This window comes from Emys orbicularis, chromosome 1, assembly GCF_028017835.1.
Source record: "Emys orbicularis isolate rEmyOrb1 chromosome 1, rEmyOrb1.hap1, whole genome shotgun sequence".
NCBI lineage: Eukaryota > Metazoa > Chordata > Testudines > Emydidae > Emys > Emys orbicularis.
Window position 1 is genome coordinate 349197681 of NC_088683.1, and position 21085 is coordinate 349218765.

At 43.3% G+C, this 21085-nt stretch overlaps 1 protein-coding gene across 7 annotated transcripts in view; it reads left to right on the plus strand.

The window, feature by feature from the left end:
- DLG2 (discs large MAGUK scaffold protein 2) overlaps positions 1-21085 on the plus strand; it is a 933774-nt gene that overhangs the window by 401766 nt on the left and 510923 nt on the right. For all 7 annotated transcript variants that reach the window (XM_065406536.1, XM_065406561.1, XM_065406510.1 and 4 more), the window contains one exon: positions 11169-11219. In XM_065406536.1, the coding sequence (XP_065262608.1) occupies positions 11169-11219 (51 nt within the window). The remainder of the gene's footprint in view (positions 1-11168; positions 11220-21085) is intronic.

Genomic DNA, 21085 nt, shown 5'->3' on the forward strand with positions numbered 1-21085 from the left:
CTGTGTCTTATACAGTTAGTCTCAGGGTTTTAATATGCTTCCTGCTGGGAAGTTTGTAGTATAACAAGGGGCAGGAGACTAGATAATCTTACTTAAAATAAAAAAGGTGTTTGAGTTTGTGACCGGTTCATGTTCTATGAAGACGTGAGTTTGTCCAAGCTGCAAGGGAATGTTCGTGATGACTTATCGTTTTATCGGTATGAGAGATACCACATCAAGTTGTAATTCATTCCTAACTTTGGTACATTTTCAGTGTAATACATCTGTCTGCTTTTATTGGTTCAAGGTTTTGTCAGTTGATATGGGGTGGATTTATTTGTAAATGTAGAGTAGACTCCATGTTGACCAGGTGCTTATCTGTTTTAATAAACTCAGTTGATGTGGTTTTGTTTTTAAATTATTCTCTGGCTCTGAAACACTGTAATTCCAAAGAAAATTACTAATCTCTGAATGACAAATAGCATTTACCATTTGGAAAAGAATAGCCAAATAAGTCCAAGGACACATCTACTTTGCACTCTTAGTTGACGAAGCAAGGTCATTGAAACAGTAGCAACTCCCGTTGAGTATTTTGTACATAAATTGTGATCTTAAAGTGCTGATGTACTTCTAGAAATGTATGTGTGTAGAAATTGAAAAACTGATGGATAGTGCTCTAAGAATTGTGATGGATCTTGACATACTGAAGGTTTATGCTTAATCTTACGTTGGGGCATCAATAATATCAGAAGCACAGAACAGAATGAAGGAAACTGAGTGAAAACAGTTATGAAGCTGTCTAGTAAATGCAATGAATGGCACACAAGAGAAACCTGGTGATATTGAACACCTGCAAAGTCATTTACTTGAGACTTGCTTTCCTTTTTACTGTGAAAGTTCTGAATACTTTTCCAAGGCCAAATGTCATTGAAAGAAAACTAATACCCAGTTCTGCTGAATGTACTTCTGGAAATGGCTGCTGCGTGTGAACCGAATGACGTGATTGTGGAAACAAATCTGTCTCTGTTCTATTTGAGAAAATATAGTGATCAATGTGTGTTTTAGTAGTCAGCAGTGACCATTAGTAAGTAAGTTAAAGATATCCTACAGAAGAGCTTTAAGATATAGGGATATTAGGGATTTCAAGAAATCATCAAGCAAAATGCATTAAGTGATGTTTCAGCAGCATAAGCCTGTGTAATAACCTATGTTGTGAGTACCTACATTGGTTCATTCAGCTAGATAAAATGTGACTACAATGTGGGTCTCAAACTTTTTATACTGGCGACTCCTTTCACACAGCAAGCCTCTGAGTGTGACCCCCCTAATAAATTAAACACACTTTTTAATATATTTAACACAATTATAAATGCTGGAGGCAAGCGGGGTTTGGGGTGGAGGTAGACAGCTCGCGACCCCCATGTAATAATCTCGTGACCCCCTGAGGGGTCCCAACCCTCAGTTTGAGAACCCCTGGACTACATGCTTATGGGTTGTAGAGGAAGCTCTTATGGATGTAGTCATGGTGAGGCTGAGAGTTAAATTCTTCTTCATCATTATGTATATTTAATTGTGCTTTACAAACATGAAGGAATACACATCCTCCAGAGTGGCTTACAATCCATACAATATAGACAGTGAAAACAAGACAAAAAACAGTGTAATAGTTGATGAAGTGGAGAGATTACTGGTGAGCAGGTTAAGGTAGAAGGGTACCTGGAAGGAGTTGTGTGGGAGTAATCTGAATTATAGTGCAGTCTTCATGCAGGGAGTAAGAGACTTGTCCAGTCAGAGGAGACAGCATAAAAGAAGGAGCAAAAGTGAGAATGAAAGTAGTCAAAGGAGAGGGGATTGTGAGGAGGGTGGGCAATGGAAAGACTCAGATGAAATGAGAATAAAGATATTCAAAGATTGGGTTAAGTTTTTGGTGAAATTAAGTTAGTGAAGGGATGCAAGGTGGGGAGGTGATGTAGTTGCAACGACTTAAGGGGTGCTATGAGAGAAGATGGTGTTATTGGCGGTATTGGATAGAGAGGAAGAAGTGAGATGCAGGCAGCTCAGAAAGGTGAAGAATCTTGTAATCAGAGCAGGAATTGATCAAAGCTAGTGATTTGATGGAGGATTTGGGGGATATTGAAGAGGATGAAGCAACAGGACATAAGTCCTGACATGATGTGAAAAGGAATGAAAAGTCAAAGAAGATACAGAAGTTGTGAAACTGAGCAATGGGGAGTTGTGGAGGGTGCAAAGAAAAGGTGCTGCATGAGGACTAGGAAGAAAAATAGATTTCATTTTGGTAAAAATGAGTTTAAGATTGCAGCAGAGCATCCAGGAGGAGATGTTGGAGACGTTTGGAGATGTGCGAATGGGTAAAGGGAGAGTGGTTGGGGAAAGAGAGGGATTTGAGAATCAACTATATAGGGGTTGTACCAATCATTTTGTGAAGGGATGAGGTTTCTAGAGAGAAGAGGTGGGCGGCACAGGGTTGCAGAAACAGAGAGAAGAAGCATGTGAGGAAGAAAGAATGATCAATGAATAAAAGGCCTTAACTTTCTCCCATTTGACATAGCAAGGAGGAAGTCATCTGAGCAGCATACAGTTTATTGTTATGACCCTGCAGCAGCAAAACATTAGATTGTTGACTAACACTTTAAACTTCTGTGAACCCTGCTAACTTTGCAATGAGGTCAAAGGTGATCTCTTCCATAACTGGTATGTGATGAACAAGCTTGTTGCTGTGTGTACTGTAGCCCTCTGCACAATTATCAGTTTTCTTTAGCTTGGCAGAGGCAGTGGAGTTGATGATTGCAGTTACCAGGTAGAGGCATTCGTGTGGCTGAAGCCAGTGAGAGCCCTACACTTGGTGCCATGTACTGTATATATATATTTTTAAGAACCATAAAGTGAGTATTTCTTTGTTTGTTTTTATTTGCCTCCATACTTGTATCTTTATATAACAGCTTGTCTTGTGGTTTTACAGGCAAGAAAAGCTTTAACCTATGTAATTTATTCTTCCCTTCGAGGGGGTTTAACAAATTGCCTCTCTGTTTCCTAAAGGAAATAGGGGAAAAAGAAAAAAAAAAGAGGATGTGGAATGTTAGAAGCTGAGATTAAAAAGAAATGCCTGGAATCTTGGATAGGAAGAACATTAAAAAATGCACTCAGTCTCTCTTTGAAAATGAGGATTGATCTGACAACTTTCTGGCAAGCTCTCTATGGTACTTGGAAAAAGCAGAATCATATTTGAAAGCCGATTGTTGTCATTGATAAAATTACCAAATAATTTAGTAGACTATTTCTATGTTTGTGGATAGAGGCAAAGACACTTCACTTACCAAAAAAAAAAAAAAAAAAAGTGATGAAAAGAGATTAGCAAATTTCTTGCCAACTGTAAAGTAGTTCTGAAGATTAATGAAGAACTGCAGCCAAAGATAAAGGATAACTGAAGAAATATTTTTTACCTCATTGATTTGATTGCAGAAATCATGAAGGACTTTTTAATTTTCATTCCCAAAAGTGTGTAAAAATGTCTATGATACTGCCAGCTAGAACTGTGAAATTCAAAAAGATTATGCAGCAAAACGAAAAATTCTTAAAGAGCAAACATGCCCTATGATCACTTCTCTAACATGAATTTGGCAGTCTTGTAGGGTATAAAGGATGGGGTGCAAAGACAACTACTAAGGCCGTGCAGCCAAAAGAAACAGAATTAGTATAGACTAAAATGTGGACCTAGTTGGTGTAGGGAACTAGTTTTCTGATTGGTAATAGCTAATTGCTAATAAAAGTAGATAGAAGTACTCCTCACTCCAGATAGTCAATTTGACTGTTTTTCAGCTCTCATAAAACTGAACATTAATTTTTAGCAGAAGTCTGCAGATGTGCTCATGCTTTAGCCAAAGCATTGCCCTCTGGAAAATAAGACTAAACATAACAAGAAGCTTTGATTTATGTCAATATTAATAGAAGGACAAAGGTAAATCGTAAGTGTAACAGTCTCAAGATATCAATATCACTTTATAAAATTCCAAGAGCATGTTTTTGATATCACCTTTTTCATATGCCTTTTTATCTACAATACTAGCATGATAACATCCTTATATTTTATCATCCCAGTGGTACAGTATTTTAGTTTATCAGTAAGAAAAAAAAAATAAGCAGAGCATGTCTGGGTGATTATAAACATGCCTCATCTAATATTATAAAGCACAAGACTAGGAGATTTTTGCCATTACAGAAGTGCAATAAATGTACCAGTTTGCTATTATGAATTTATTTGCACAAAACATTTTTGAGTACTTTGAATCCTGGGTACTTTGAAGCTTGGGTAGAACATCATTCTCATTGAGTTAGAAATTTAGCATAATCTACTAAAAACATAGCTAATTTCTGATAAGTAAATAATTCATCCAACATTAGCAGGTTACTTTACTTTAGTCCCCTTCAAACGATCATAAATAGCAAAACTCCCCTTAAAGCACACAAACTAACCACCTTTTGAGAAAAGAAGCAAGATCAATTATATATCCTCATGGAATGAGATAGCTTGGGCTAAATGTCAAACGCTTGACAACATTTATCCACGTCTAAGCCATTGTGTGTAATTACCTCCTCTGACCTGTTTGTCCTCCCCCTTTCATGCTCACCTCAGAGTAAGAGGTGGCTTTCTTTGGCCTATGTTTGCTTGTTAGAATGTCAAGTTATATCAGTTCTAAAGCACTGTTGGTAGTGTCCCTTGAGTGACGGTTAGGGTGACCAGACAGCAAGTGTGAAAAATCAGGACGGGGGTGGAGGGTAATAGGCACCTATATAATAAGACAAAGTCCCAAATATTGGGACTGTCCCTATAAAATTGGGACATGTGGTCACCCTAGTGACGGTTCCCAGGCAGTTGTTATACCATACATCTCTTGACCAAAAGTAACCATGTTCTGGCCAAGCATTTGGGAAAAATCCCCCAATAATAACTAGGGCTTCAAATATATGAGTGTTGTCAAGCTGTGAAACTTAGCATTGACACTTGGCTTTCCTCTCTTGTGCAGCAACCATAAGAAGGGCTGGACCTAAAATTAGTTACAGTAATTTATACCTCAGATGCATAGAGTGGTGAGCTAATCACATTTATAGACTATAGGCACATGAAGAGTATAGGGTTTTCTCTTGTGAAACCGTCTGATAATGCTACTATTTTTATAAACAGTATGGATATCTTTGTTTTATAAATTAAGGTGCATTTCTTAGAATGTAAGCTCTGTGGGACAGGGACTTTCTGTGATTGTACAGAATCCGGTATCAGAAGGCCCCAATCCTGACTGGGGCCTTTCAGCACTGCTGTAATATAAATTGATAATAATAATAATAATGGGCTTGGGTTGGAATTATACATAATATTGAATATTTTATGGATGTATGACCAAAATCTTTGGGTCTGTGACACTCCCTGAACATATGTGCATGCACTACCATACTATATTAGCGCACATGGTCTTGTGCTTGCATTTCATTGGAATTACCTCCATGATGGTGTGTGCATTTTGGAAGTTATCTGCCCAAGAGTCATTGATCTGTGCTACTCTGATATACTAGTTCTTGTTTTCCTTTTATGTGCCATGACTTATCTAGTTTTGCTCTATTCAGATCCGCCTAGAGAATTTGTCCATTAAATTTTATTTTTTTGAGTCTTAGCAATTCATTTTCAGCAGCAAAACAGAAGTTGGAGATATGTTTATGAATATGTGATATTTGAAGGTCATATAGTGTGTTGTTCAAATGTTGGCTTTCTAAAGTTTGAGGCTTTAGAAAAAAAGACTATACTTGGCATTAGGGTTTTCTGCCATAGTTTGATAGAGCTCTAAATTTTAATTCCATATTAATGGTCATGTACCACATCCCTAGGAATATGAAAATATATATATATATATATTCACACACACACCGTGCATAAAAAGAAAGCAGCTGGTTTCTAACCTAATTCATGCAATACAGACCACAACAGTCTTCACACTTACAAACCTAGTGCACACTAACCACAGCCAGTTCACATGTGTGCACTCAGTAGTCATCTCACATCAAACCCCATCTAAAGCCAAATAAAATCCTTGAATTTCCAGTTTCACACATGCCATCATACTTCCTTCATTTACCACAGCTAAACCTTTAGAAATGAAATCAGAAGAATACATAACTGGTGTCAGGTTTTGTTACAAACCACAACTCTGGCCAGGTTCACTGAGCCAGAAGAATTTCAAACAAATCTGTAAATACTGACTTTCTCAGGGGGAAGCCACATGAAGTATAGTTTTGGATCTTTCACTTCCATCTGAAATCAGGCAGAACTTGGTGGTGAATTTTGCTTTGAGTTTCTGTTGTAATCTGAACCTCAAATCTGAATTCAGATGGTGAAAACTCATGTATATTCAGACTGGAAAAGAGATTCATACTAACCCCTGCAAATGGAAATTTCACCCAGCTGAGTTTCACCCAGCTCTTGATATAACATCTGTTCTTTCCTTTGTTGTTTATCGTTAAGGCTACGATTATGTCACGGAGGTTGTGGAAGTCATGGAATCTCTGTGACTTCAGCCCCATGGCTGGGAGCTGCAGGGTCCCACCGCCTTCCGCAGCTGCAAGGAGCTGTGTGGTACCTCCACCGCCTGAGGCAGTGGGTCCCCCTGTTATATCCTTGGGGGCAACAATTTTAGGAAGAAATCCCCCAAGCTCCGAGCTGCCATGGGCAGAAGGGGTACCCCACAGCTCTCAGCTGCCACGGGCAGGTGGGTACCCCGCAGCTCCCAGCCACAGTGGGCAGGTGGGTTAGCCCACAGCTCCCAGCTGCTGTGGGTGACGGGTACCCCCGCAGCTCCCCGGCCACCACGGCGGGGTAGGGAGACACCAGCCACTTCCCAGCCACCGTGGTGGGACAGGAGGACCCTGGAGCTCTGAGCCCCCATGGATCCCAGCCACCCCTCAGCTGCCCAGACCCTTCCCATTTTATCATGGATATTTTTAGTAAAAGTCAAGGACAGATCACAGGCTTCCCTGAATTTTTCTTTATTGCCCATGACCTGTCCCGTGACTTTTACTTAATATATCCAGCCTTATTTATTACGTGTATTACTGTAGCACTTAGCAGCCCTCGTCATAGACAAGGACCGCACTGTATTAGGTGCTGTACAAACACAGAACAAATAGTTGGTCCCTGCTCCAAAGCGCTTACAATCCAAGTATAAGACAGGAGACAGCAGATGGATACAGACAGATGGTACTGTAGGAGACTATCTGTGTCAACCTCTTCGGGCAGCTGCTGCTGACCTAGTTAGACATTGTCACAGGAGATGGGGCTTCCTGCATAGGGGTTCTATCTACAGTCAGGAGGAAAAGGGAAGACATTAATTTGAGGATGTGTGTGTGTGTGTGTGTAATATATATATAAAAACAAAAAAGTTTAGACTGAGATTAGCCATATACTTGACCCTCACTGTTATGAAACTTGATGTCAGCTATGAGAATCATGCTTTAAGGAGATATGAACTGAAGACATTTTATTTTTTTCTGCTAAGATTGTGGATGATAAAATTAAATCCCCTTAGGTTGTCATAATAAGGATCCTGTTTGTGTGCAAATACTGGTTGGATATTCAGTCTGTGCTTTTTTCATTCATTTTTGTACAAAGGATTGTTTACTTTTAAAGACCTTCTTCCCCACCCCCTCCACTTCGTTTTGCTGCATTAATAAGATTTTAATGCAAAGGACAAGTGATTGTAAGCAGTGAAGCAAAGAAAAGCCTTATGGAGCAAGACTGATAAATTGAAGACATAGATCAGACTTCCCCGCCTGCCTAAATAATTTAAGATAAAAGAAATATTCATCAAAACGGAGCCATGCAGATGGCTTTGATTTTATTACTGTTTGTCAAAAAGGACAAAAACCTAGGAATAGCTATTAATTCTTCAATATCAGTATGCTTCCTATATAATAGTGAAGCAACATCTTTGTTTTACCAGCCGGTAAAACAGAAGGTTTATTAGTTGACAGGAACACAGCTTAGGGCAGAACTTGAAGATAGGTCCATCAATGGCTATTAGCCAGGATGGGCAGGAATGGTGTCCCTAGCCTCAGTTTGCCAGAAACTGGGATTGGGTGACAGGGCATGGATCACTTGCCAGCAGATCGAGGAACGTGATCGTTCCCCTTTATTCGACATTGGTGAGGCCTCATCTGGAATACTGTGTCCAATTTTGGGCCCCACACTACAAGAAGGATGTGGAAAAATTGGAAAGAGTCCAGCGGAGGGCAACAAAAATGATTAGGGGTCTGGAGCACATGACTTATGAGGAGAGGCTGAGGGAACTGGGATTGTTTAGTCTCCAGAAGAGAAGAATGAGGGGGGATTTGATAGCAGCCTTCAACTACCTGAAGGGAGGTTCCAAAGAGGATGGAGCTCGGCTGTTCTCAGTGGTGGCAGATGACAGAACAAGGAGCAATGGTCTCAAGTTGCAGTGGGGGAGGTCCAGGTTGGATATTAGGAAACACTATTTCACTAGGAGGGTGGTGAAGCACTGGAATGCGTTACCTAGGGAGGTGGTGGAGTCTCCTTCCTTGGAGGTTTTTAAGGCCCGGCTTGACAAAGCCCTGGCTGGGATGATTTAGTTGGGAATTGGTCCTGCTTTGAGCAGGGGGTTGGACTAGATGACCTCTTGAGGTCCCTTCCAACCCTGATATTCTATGATTCTATGATTCTATGATAACCTGTCTATTTCATTCCTTTTGGGGCACCTGCCATTGGCCACTGTCAAAGGGCAGGATACTGGGCTTGATGGACCTTTGGTCTGACCCAGTATGGCCGTTCTTATGTTCTTATGTTGTTAGCACAGAAATCAGTGACTTTCAGCCAAGTCCATTTTGGGGGGAGGGGAGCCCAGAGCCAGGGCTCTGGTCTTCCCCTGAGTCCCAAGCCAGCCAAGACTGACCTGCTTCCAGCTGCCTGGCCCCTGCCCTGCCCGTTGCTCCTCCTCCGGACTTTGTCTCGCTTCCTGGGCCAAGAGTCACCTGGTCGCATCCCCCTCCTGGGTCTGAGGTTACGAAGGGGCGACCATAGCATCCATGCAGGCAGCTGGATTAACCCCCACAAAAGTCACACACGCTTATTCCCACCACCTAGACGTTGGTGCAATACACAGGGAAACTGAGGCACACACAGCATTCATGCAAAACAGTAAGACTCACATACAACATAACAAGGGAAAATCCCCACTTCACATCTCTTCCCCTTTTGAGACCGAACTGAGCAGGGTCACTTTAGCCAGTGACCTGGGGAAGTTCAGGCCCCCCTCTCAGGGACAAAGCATCACCTATAACATTTGCAGTCCCCTTTAATGTGGACCACGTCTATCTCATAATCCTGAAAGGACAGACTCCATGTTAGGAGCTCGGCATTGGCCCCTCTCATCAGGTGCAGCCTGGCAGGGCGATTGGTCCAGGTACACAGTGAAGCGCCGTAAACACAGAAAACAAAATTTCTTATAGGAATGTTTCTGCTAATACTTCTCCACCTTCTAATGTGATTAGTAAATCAGGTCATGTAATAAGTATTATAGGTAACAGTATAAGAAAAAGCAACACACTGTATGACTGAAGCATTTTATTCTTCAGTGCTATATTTTGTTTGACTTGTGTTTTTGACCTTTTTGTTTTGATTTGGATTTTTTGTTTGGTTAGTGTCATGTTTTTGGGGGGCTAGGTGGGGGAGGGTTCTGGGGTTGTAAATCTATATTATTGCATTCAGGATTTACCAAAGCTTGGATCACAGGTGAAAACATATCTACATCATTAAAAAATATGTACAATACCTGAGATTATTGTACAATTCTGAGGCCAATATGCATTCTTTTAATGAAAGTAAATTAAACCAAGTGAAATATTTTATAGTAATGCATAAGGTTTTGTTTGGCAGACCTGTAAACCTGATAGCGATGTTCACATTAGAAATACCTACATACATTAGAACTGTGGTTCTCAAAGAGGGTTACGCAGAGGTCTTCCGGGGGGACATCAACTCATCTAGATATTTGCCTAGTTTTATAACAGGCTACATAAAAACTACTGAAGTCAGTACAAACTAAAATTTCATACAGACAATGACTTCCGTATACTATACACTGAAATGTAAGTCAAATATTTATATTACAATCGATTTATTTTATAATTATATGCTAAAAATGAGAAAGTAAGCAATTTTAGTAACAGTTCTTTCAAGAGATTATTTATTATACTTCTTTACACTTTATATTTACAAGACATTTAACTAACCTTGATTAATCTGCACACCCAGAGGACGCCTCTTCAGGGTATTATCTCCATTTAACAGATGAGGAAGAGAGATTAAGTGGGCTTGCACAAGGCTGCAGAGAAAATCCATGTCCTAGTCTACTACTTCAACTAGTAACATGCATTTTATTGAATAATTTCTTGCCTGGCACATCTCATTCTTAGTACTTTTGCATTTTGTACAATTTAATTTGTTTTCAGATTCAAATTAAATTGAGGAAATGAATTGGCATGTTAATGTTTTTTGTAATTCGTATGTCCATTGTAAAGATCTTCTGCCATGTTTTTGCCCTAGGTTATTGTTGTAAACAAGATGCTGTATTTCAGTGTGTTTATCAGTGAATTATTTTTCCAATAAGAACAATGAATTTCTCATCTGGCAGTCAATATTGTTGCATAGTGTATTTGAGCTTGTAAGGCAGTGAATAATTAATAGCCCTTCTGCCATTTGTGGCAAGAACTTCTAGAGATGCTTTCCCATGGAATTGTACAGCTTGGAAATTATTTAAATATTTGTGTCAAGTCCACAAAGTAGACTCTTAATAAGTAAACTCAAATGATGTATCTCAGCAACCTGTCTTTCAGGTCTGCCATGTACAGAACTACCATTGATTTCAACTGGGCTTTCAGGCCTTAATCCTGCACGATTCAAGTCAATGGGAGTTTTCCCAGTGACTTGAAAGGGAGGCAAATCAAGTGTTTGAGTGTGGAAGACTTGCAGGACCAGACCTTTTATTTTGAAAAGCTGTATTCCCGCAAAGTAATGGGACATAAGTGTATACATTCAAGAGTAAAATATGGGGTTTATTGCCTAATTACCTTCAATGCACTGCTAATGGATTTTCTGTTACATGCTTTCTTAGGTCAATGGAACAGAAATCGAATATGAATTTGAAGAAATTACATTGGAGAGGGTAAGTATGAATTGTTTTTTGTATTAAAGAAACCAGTGAAAATTTGATTTTCTGTAGCACAAATAATGCAATTATGATGAAATAATATCATTAAAGGTCAAATTCTAAATTCCTTAGTTAGATAACATTTTCCATTTTAAGTGAGGACTTCAGGATTTGTCCAATAGTTTGTAAATATGAGAAATTCAGCAGCGTCAGCCTTTCACGTGTTTGCATGTCAGGGTCCTGAATGCTTTTCCTATTCATAACTATTACATGGTGTTGAGGTCTGAGTACTCGGAAAAGACCATCAGGTGATGGAACTTCTGGGTGCAGAGATTATTTTTCTTTGTACTTTGCAAGCTGGAAGTATGGAAAGATTTCCTCACTTTTAGCCTCCTGGACTTTCTTGTGTGTTCATGAGGAAAGAAGAAATTTAGCACAGATAAGCACTTTATAGAGAGATAATTAACAGCCTTTCAAATTGTAATTTTGTAGTAACTGTGTAAAAGCAGGGTCCTGTATGTATAAATGTGTATGTACAAAGGCATGGACAATATTTGTACAGACTTATTTCTTATCAGTATTAACTGTGTGTGGTATTAGAACTGAAACCTTGTATTGTTAGCTGTGCAATTTAAACATAGCATTGGAAAAAGTGTAGATTTAGGAGTCACTTTGCATCAGGTCTTCCTAGCCTCAGTGACATGTGTTTGGTTGCTGGTTACATAACTATTTTTTTAAGACTGCAGAAGTAGACTACAGACTCTTTTAATTATCTTTAAACTAGTATAAACAGGCTACTTTCTATATAAAATAATGGAAAGCAAGGCCTGATTGATCAAAATGTGACAATAATGTCACATGAGCAAAAGCCTGTAAGGTAACTAACTATTCTTAGACCTTGTCTACACTACGAGAGTACTTCGATTTTAGTTAATTCAACTATGTGGAATCGATATTACTAAGTCGAACGTGTGTGTCCACACTAAGGACAGTAATTCGACTTTGTGAGACTTTGTGAGTCCACACTAACGGGGCAAGCGTCGACATTGGAAGCGGTGCACTGTGGGCAGCTATCCCACAGTTCCCGCAGTCCCCCCTGCCCATTGGAATTCTGGGTCGAGCCCCAAATGCCTTCTGGGTAAAAAAATGTGTCGAGGGTGCTTTTGGGCGCCTGTCGTCATCCGTCCGTCACTCACGCCCTCCCTCCCTCCCTCCCTGAAAGCGCCGGCGGGAAATCAGTTTGCGCGCTTTTCTGATTACTGACAGCGTGGACGCCACAGCAGTGCGAGCATGGATCCCGCTGCGACCATCACTGCAGTTGTGGCAGTTCTCAACGCCTTGCAGCTTCTCCTCCACCTGTACCAGAGGCAGCTGCAGATCAATCATGAGAGGAGGCTACGGCACTACCGTGACGGCATGAAGTCGGACACTAGCTCCGACCTCTCTGAGAACATGAGACCCAGCGCTCAGGACATCTCGCTGTCACTGGGTCTTGTTGATACTGTTGAACGGCGATTCTGGGCCCGTGAAACCAGCACGGAATGGTGGGACCGCATAGTGCTGCAGGTCTGGGATGAATCCCAGTGGCTGCGCAACTTTCGCATGCGGAAGGGGACTTTCCTCGAACTGTGTGAGTTGCTGTCCCCTGCCCTGAAGCGAAAGGACACCAGGATGCGGGCAGCCCTGACTGTCCAGAAGCGAGTGGCCATAGCCCTCTGGAAGCTCGCAACACCAGACAGCTACCGGTCCGTCGCTAACCAGTTTGGCGTGGGCAAGTCTACCGTGGGGGTTGCTGTTATGCAAGTAGCCAGGGCAATCGTCAAGCTACTGCTATCTAAGGTAGTGACCCTGGGAAACGTGGAGCTCATCAGAGATGGCTTTGCCGAGATGGGATTCCCAAACTGCGGTGGGGCTATAGATGGGACTCACATCCCTATCCTGGCACCGGACCACCAGGCCAGCCAGTACATCAACCTGAAGGGCTACTTTTCCATGGTGCTGCAAGCACTGGTGGACCATCGGGGACGTTTTACCAATATCTACGTTGGATGGCCTGGCAAGGTTCATGACGCTAGGGTGTTCAGGAACTCTGGTCTGTGTAGACGGCTGCAGGAAGGTCTTTACTTCCCGGACCACAAAGTAACTGTTGGGGATGTGGAGATGCCTACAGTCATCCTCGGGGACCCTGCATACCCGCTAATGCCCTGGCTCATGAAGCCCTACACTGGCGCACTGGACTCAGGGAAAGAACTATTCAACTACCGGCTCAGCAAGTGCAGAATGGTGGTGGAGTGTGCTTTTGGCCGTCTCAAGGGGAGATGGAGAAGCCTACTCACTCGCTGTGATCTCAGCGAGACCAATATCCCGATTGTGATAGCTGCTTGCTGTGTGCTCCACAATTTGTGTGAGAGCAAGGGGGAGACCTATATGTCGGGGTGGGAGGTTGAGGCAAATAGCCTGGCTTCTGATTACGTCCAGCCAGACAGCAGGGCGATTAGAAGATCACAGCGGGACGCGCTGTGCATCAGGGAGGCTTTGAAAGCCAGGTTCCTGACTGAACAGGGTCTCCAGTGACTTTTTACTTTGTGGACACAGATGCTGAACCTGCCCCCGTTTCTTTACCCAGTTACTGTTGACTATCCTTCCAAGTTACATACCCCCTTCCCCACCTTCCCAACAAATAAAATCTGTTCTGTTCTGTTAATGAACAAGGTTCTCTTTTTTACTGTTTTCGCGGGAATGTTTTAAACCGGGGACGCAGACTGTGGCGGGGGGCGGGCTTAGTGTTTTGATGCAAATGATGCTTCTAAAGTCCGGGAATGACAGGCTCCGCAGTGCTGGATTGGTTGTTTCAACGCAGCCTGCCAGCAGTCCTGGGCGGGACTGGATGTATGTGTCGGCCAAGTGACTTTCTGGCAGGGGGCGGAGGGTAACAGATCCCCTGCTGCGTGGCTCTGTGATCCAGGATAAGGACCGCGGCATAGGATCTCTAACTGCCCTCCCCCGACACAAAGTCACAGATCAACCCCCTCGCACCCCAGAACAAGAAAACCGCCTCCCAGACTGACCAGGGTAACTGGTGACTGTGCTGTGTATGTGTCCTGATGCTGGACCTGCCCCCGCCTCTGTAGCCTGCTACAGGTGACTGTCCTGTCCAAGTAACAAACCCCTTCCCCCCCTTCAGACAGAATCCCCTCCAAAAGACACTCTCGGAAACAGTACTTAACAGAAACAGATGTTTTATTATGAACCGCACATGAAAAGGGGGGGGGGGAGGAAACTTGAACATGGGCTAGTGTGAGATGGGTAGGAAAGGACTTTTCAAACTTTGGAACGAGAGCCTTCCATTGCTGCAGCAGTGTGCAGTGGCCGACTGACAGTTTTAACGGCCCTTGCCGCCCCTCCTTCTTTGTACTTTTGGTGAGGGGGGTGTGGGACTTGGTGGCGGGGGAGGGCGGTTAGAGATAGACAGCAGCAGTGCTCTGTCCTCCTGCCTCCGGTCTTGCAGAACATCCACTAGGCGCCGGAGCGTCTCCGTTTGCTCCCTCATTAGTCCAAGCAGGGTTTGAGTAGCCTGCTGGTCCTCCTGGCGCCACCTCTCCTCCCGTTCCATGACTGCTCTGTGCATTTGTGACAAGTTCTCTCTCCACTGTGTCGTCTGGGCTGCCTGCTCTCGTGAGCACTCCATAAGTTCATAAAACATGTCTTCCCGCGTTTTTCTCTTCCTTCTTCTAATCTGCGCTAGCCTCTGGGAGTGTGATGCCAGGCTGGGTTGGGAGACAGTCGCAGATGTGTCTGTGGGAATGGGAAAAAGGGAGTAAATTCCTGAGACAGATAAATGAAGTTGCTAACAAAGAGCATAGTCTTTCTCTGTGAACAACACCATGCACTGGACCTTTCACATGCGCACTCAGGACAAGGTCGAATTTTCGGCCCTCGCCTTATGTGTCTGGGGTCCTGCAGTTGCGATCAGAGAAGCGTTGCAGGACACCTCTACTTCTGCTGCAGGAAAACATGGTAAGCCGTAGACTTGTGGCAGCTTAAAAATGTAATAGTAGCACTGGGCTCCTTTCGCACTGAATGCAAGGCCACTCTCTGCTGGCAGCAATCAGGGAAGCATGAGCTCTGCCCCTGTCCCACCACCTCGCGGCTGTCCCCGGGAAAGATCCCTGTATGCTGCCCCTCTGCCGCCTCCCCCGCGTGGCTGTAAAGCAGTCCCAATACTAACATTCCCCTCCCTAATTTAAAGCAGGGCGTCATGTGTGACATTACACTCATGAGGATCTCGGAGACCGAGAGGGGAAGGATGCTGCGTGAGACCATGCAGAGGCCTGGGCCGTATGCCGCCATGCTGTGCCGCGCACTGATCCCCGACTACCTGATGGACTCATGGCGTGGGAACGTGTGTTACCACGGGGGACCGAACAAGATCGCCCTGCCGTGGAACCTCATGCGCATGCTGGAGCGGTACCTCCAGGAGAGCTATGCCGAGCTATCCCAGGAGGACTGTCTGTCCATTCCCGGGCATATTGACTGCCTTTTCATTTAAGTTCAGCATAAGGGACTACAGAGTGGAGCGTCCTGTGGTGGACTAATCATGAATATACGGACAGTACTTGATTTTCTATACATAGTTAGGAGTAAATAGTTCACTAAGCCAACCAAATCATGAACAACAAATTACTAATATAGTTAATATTCCTGTTTTGTTATAAATAAAAGTTTCTATGTTTAAAGGAGTGACTGAAAAGCCCATTCTTAACAATATAAATATTACAGTTATGTTAAAATGAAATGTTTAGATGTTTAAAGCACTCACTGCTTGATCCTTCCCCTGATTCGGTGTCCGGGGTACCGGCTGTGGACGGTTGGTAGGGGATCTCGGTAAGGGTGATGAAGAGCTCCTGGCTGTCGGGGAAATCAGCGGTGCAAGCGCTGTCGACTGCCTCGTCCTCCTCATCTCCTTCCTCATCTTCCCCGTCACCTAACAGTTCAGAGGAGGAACCGGCCGTGGACAATATCCCATCCTCGGAGTCCACGGTCAGTGGTGGGGTAGTGGTGGCGGCCGCACCTAGGATGGAATGCAGTGCCTTGTAGAAACGTGATGTGTGGGGCTGGGATCCGGAGCGTCGGTTTGCCTCTTTGGTTTTTTGGTAGCCTTGTCTCAGCTCCTTGATTTTCACGCGGCACTGCGTTGCATCCCGGCTGTATCCTCTCTCTGCCATGGCTTTAGAGATCTTCTCGTAGATCTTTGCATTCCTTCTTTTGGAGCGCAGCTCGGAAAGCACGGACTCATCGCCCCACACAGCGATGAGATCCAAGACTTCCCGATCAGTCCATGCTGGGGCCCTCTTTCTATTAGATTGCACGGCCAACTCTGCTGGAGAGCTCTGCATCGTTGCCAGTGCTGCTGAGCTCTCCACGCTGTCCAAACAGAAAATGAGATTCAAACTGGCCAGACAGGAAAAGGAATTCAAATTTTCCCGGGGCTTTTCCTGTGTGGCTGGTCAGAGCATCCGAGCTCGAAGTGCTGTCCAGAGCGTCAACAGAGTGGTGCACTGTGGGATAGCTCCCGGAGCTATTACCGTCGATTTCCATCCACACCTAGCCTAATTCGATATTGCCATTTCGAATTTAGCGCTACTCCTCTCGTTTTCGAGGATTACAGAAGTCGAATTTAAAAGAGCTCTATTTCGAACTAAGTAGCTTCCTGGTGTGGACGGGTGCAGGGTTAATTCGATGTAACGGCGCTAAATTCGATATAAGCTCCTAGTGTAGACCAGGCCTTAAATAGCTAGTAAGGGCTTGTCTACATGGGAACTAAGTCAACGGGACTAAATCATTTAGTTAGTTCGTTTTACACAGAAAATAATGAACTTTGCTCTTATCTATAAGGTTTTACAAGCACGTGTAGGCAAAGACATAAGATAAAATAGGAATTGCCTCAACATTGCACTTCCACTGCCCATAAACAACACTGATTTGTACAAAACACTTCCAAACCACCACTCCCATATAAACACAAATAAATAGCTGGATATACAGTGGCACAATTTCAGGCATGAGACTCAAAATAAGAGCAATAGGTATCCCCAATGATATTGCCCTGGCTGTTTGCATTTTGTATTGGATGCCTTGCTGACTGCTCAAACCTCTGAGCAAGTCTCTGTACCTAAACCTCTCACCCATTGCTAAGGCTTCTCCCTTGCTCTGACAAATATTGTGCAAAATACAACATGCTTCTATAATCTTTGGAACACTTTCTACTGCTGCTTACAACCTATTCCACAAACAGTGCCATCTCCCTTCCAAATGCACATAGCACTACCATTCTGCAACTACTGAGGTGGCAGTTAAAAGTTCCTGCCTTTGGTCCAAGTAGCTTTTGAATGGCTTCATAACAACGGAAGCTGCACACTACTCAGCAGCAGAGGATAAGCTCGGGGTCTCAGGATAACTGGAGCAATCTCCACACCATTAATGTCCATATTGTTCCTGGAAGAAAACAGTCCTTTCTCCGTGACATTAAAAAGAGTTGAGTTCTGAAAGAACCTAGCATCGTGGATCCTTCCAAACCACCCAACATTTGTCGGTAAACCTGCCCTGATGGTCGACAAGCTCTTGGAGCACCATGGAGAAATACCGCTTTCTGTTTATGAATTCTGAGCTCTAATCTGGGGGGGAAGAGGGAAAAAATAGGCACGCAGATCCCATCAGTTGCCCCAATACAGTTTGAGAGGCCCATGTGTGCAAAGCCATCAATAACCACCAGAGCATGACTGAGCTGTATAACTCGGTGCAACAGTATCTTTTCTATCTGAACACATCTACACATCTGAACGACAATGGCCCCAACAGTCGAGCTCACCACACCAAATTGGTTCACTACAGACCAGTAGCATTCAGGGATAGCCAGCTTCCAGATGGCAGTGGGGACCTGCTTGTCCATGAGTATGTGGCACTGCATGTTGGTACACGGCCATTGTAGCTCTGGGGTTAGTTCAGCACATATCTTCAGAAAGACTGCCTACCCCATCCTGAAATTCTCTCACGACTGCTGGTCATCCCAGGTCTGCAGAACAACCTTTTCCCACCAATCCACACTGGTTTCCCAAGCCTAGAAACTATGCTACAAGCTTTGAAGCTGCTCCAGGAACTGGGCCTCCACTATCACTTGCTTGATGTCTTCCTCTTCTTCCTCATCTGTGTCCCAGTTCCACAGCTTGTGAAGACCCTCCTGCTACTGGAGATGCCCCTGCTGCTGACCTGCCTTGTGATCTGCTTGGTGGTGCGGCTGGCACAGTTGAAAGACAAATTCATCTGGCTTTGAGTGCTGAAATAAAGCTCAGTCTGCCTCTCTGTGTCTGAGGTTGCCAGCATAATGGCACGAAGAATGATCGGGTCCATGCTGGTTGACAGCAATTCAAAAATGGAAGAAGCCCTCCAAGAAAGAAAGTGTGGGGTGGATGCAGATGAATCATGGGAATTTTAATTTTAACTAGCCGGCTTCTGCTGTGCATATCACAATACACACCAAGAAAAATCCCCAAACGCACACCACTCAGCAGTGTAGCAAAGGACCATGGAATGTTATCTGAGAATGCCATGCACTCAGTTTGCAGCAAACCGCTGCTGCGTATACACAGTGATGCTCATTGGCAGAGGACACATCATCTCATGCGCACACTATTACTGGTACCACTCATTACCTGGTGCACATAAAAAGCTGAGGGTTAAACTCCCTGTATAGACAAGCCCTGAGAGTAAATGACTCATTGCACAACATCTTCTGCATATTGTACTTTTCATTGTCTAGGAGCATGAATATAATAACCGTTACACTTTGAAGGGACACAAGTTTAAATTTGTATTGATAAGTTTTCCTATGCGCTTTAAAGCAAAGCACAGAAAGAGCCACTCTCTGTGTATCATCACAATATAACGTGTCATAGTTATAGGCACTTTTTATCTATGGTTTCTCAAGCTATTTGGGCATCTCTAGCTATTTATTAGATGAGAGTTTTCAAAGGTCACTGAACAGAACAAATGCCTCCTGGGTAGTATTTTGAGTACCACTTCATTTTTAATAGATGTGTAAAGTTATCAGCTTACGTAGTACAAAAACCAGTGTGTTTTTTGCCAATGCTAACGTAGATAATTATTCCTATTATATTTGAAATGTTGTTTGGTAAGCATTTGCACACACAGTTATAGTTTCGTGGAGGACACTTGGAAAACTTTCTGGCAGCAGCTGAATCTGTGGCTACTTGTTCTTACTACTTGAAATGTTCAGTCACACGTATCAGTGCTATTTCTCAGAAATGGGAAGGATAAAGGATCCCCATCTGTTTTTGTGAGAGAGAGAAAATACAAGTTATTACCTTTAAATGGCTGTTATCTATTTATGTTACAGTGACAGTGTTTTCAGAAGAGGTGAGAAATACTTCACATTAATTATCCATTTCCTTCTACAAATTGCCCTAGAAATTAGATTGGAAAATCTTCTCCATTTAATGGCAAAGCTGGAAAAATATGTTAGGCCAGTGGTTTGGAAATACAAAAACTATATTACATCAGTAGCAAACAGTACATAATAAGCTTCCCCTCTCAGTGCAGATTCTGAGCTACTGTAATTTAAATGTCATCCGTTATTTATTTCACTTATGATACACTCCTAAAACTTACAATTGCCAGCTTGCTCATGCATCCCTAAATTGTAGCTACCAAATAATTTAGGATTACCAGACAAAAAATCAAATGGATTGCTTTCCCTTGGGGCAGTTGTGCTTTTCCCCGCTTTGTTAATTGTAACAATTAAAGCAACAGAGATTGGGCACGGATTGCATTGCAAAGCATTGCCCAGATTCCATAAGCCCAGCAGTGCCAAAGTTGCACTCTTCTGTGGTTGACCAGTTGGTTGCAATATTGATTGTGAGGAAAGTCTATAGGGACATGGCATTGGCAATACGCTCTCTCAAAGTGTTGAAAAAATCGTAAGTCGGGCATAAATATTTAATAGTAGAGTAATTAATCATTGGAATAACTTTACCAAGCGTCATGGTGAATTCTCAATTACTGACCATTTTAAAATCAAGATAGGATGTTTCTCTGAAAGTGATGCTCTAGGAATTATATGGGGGAAGTTCTATGGCCTGTGTTACACAAGGAGCGAGACTAGATAATCACAATAGTCCCTTCTGGCCTTGGCATCTATGAATCCCCCTCCCCCAAATTATGATATTGGTTCTCCTTTTTATTTGCCTTCTGGCTTTTAGGTTTTAAATCGCATTTGGATCATATTATCAAACTTTTCTCTTTAACCATGAGTGTCACAAATTTACTTCTTCTTTGTTTGGTTGTTATTTTGTAAATGAAAGCTGAGATTCTCACATAATCACAGGATTCCAAGAGCTGGGGCTTTTAAAGAAAAATACCAAATATTATGAGATTTGTGATTAAAATTACGAGAATAGTTATGCTGTGGAAACCACCGAGCTGAAGAGTGGGGTGCAGTCACAACAGTAGTGTAAGAGTTGGGTACAGCAGTGTCCTCCCATGCACTGCTGGGGAATCTAGTATATCTAGGCATCAGACTCTGGCAGATTCCCCTCCTTTAGAGACCTGGGGTGGGGCCAGGGCCGATGCAAGGATATTTTGTGCCCTAGGCGAAACTTCCACCTTTCGCACCCCCCCCCCCCCAACATTGGTTCATTGAGGGGCAAATCCCAATGAGCCTTGATAGAGCCCAGGGGCCAGCTGTGCCCAGGGGCTTCTCCCCAGACCAGGTTCCCCCCTCCCCATCCCCTGAACTCCCCTGGAGGGTGCACAGCCCCCCCCCGTGAGCCCTCCCCACGCCGGCGGCCCCCGCCCCGAGTCCACTC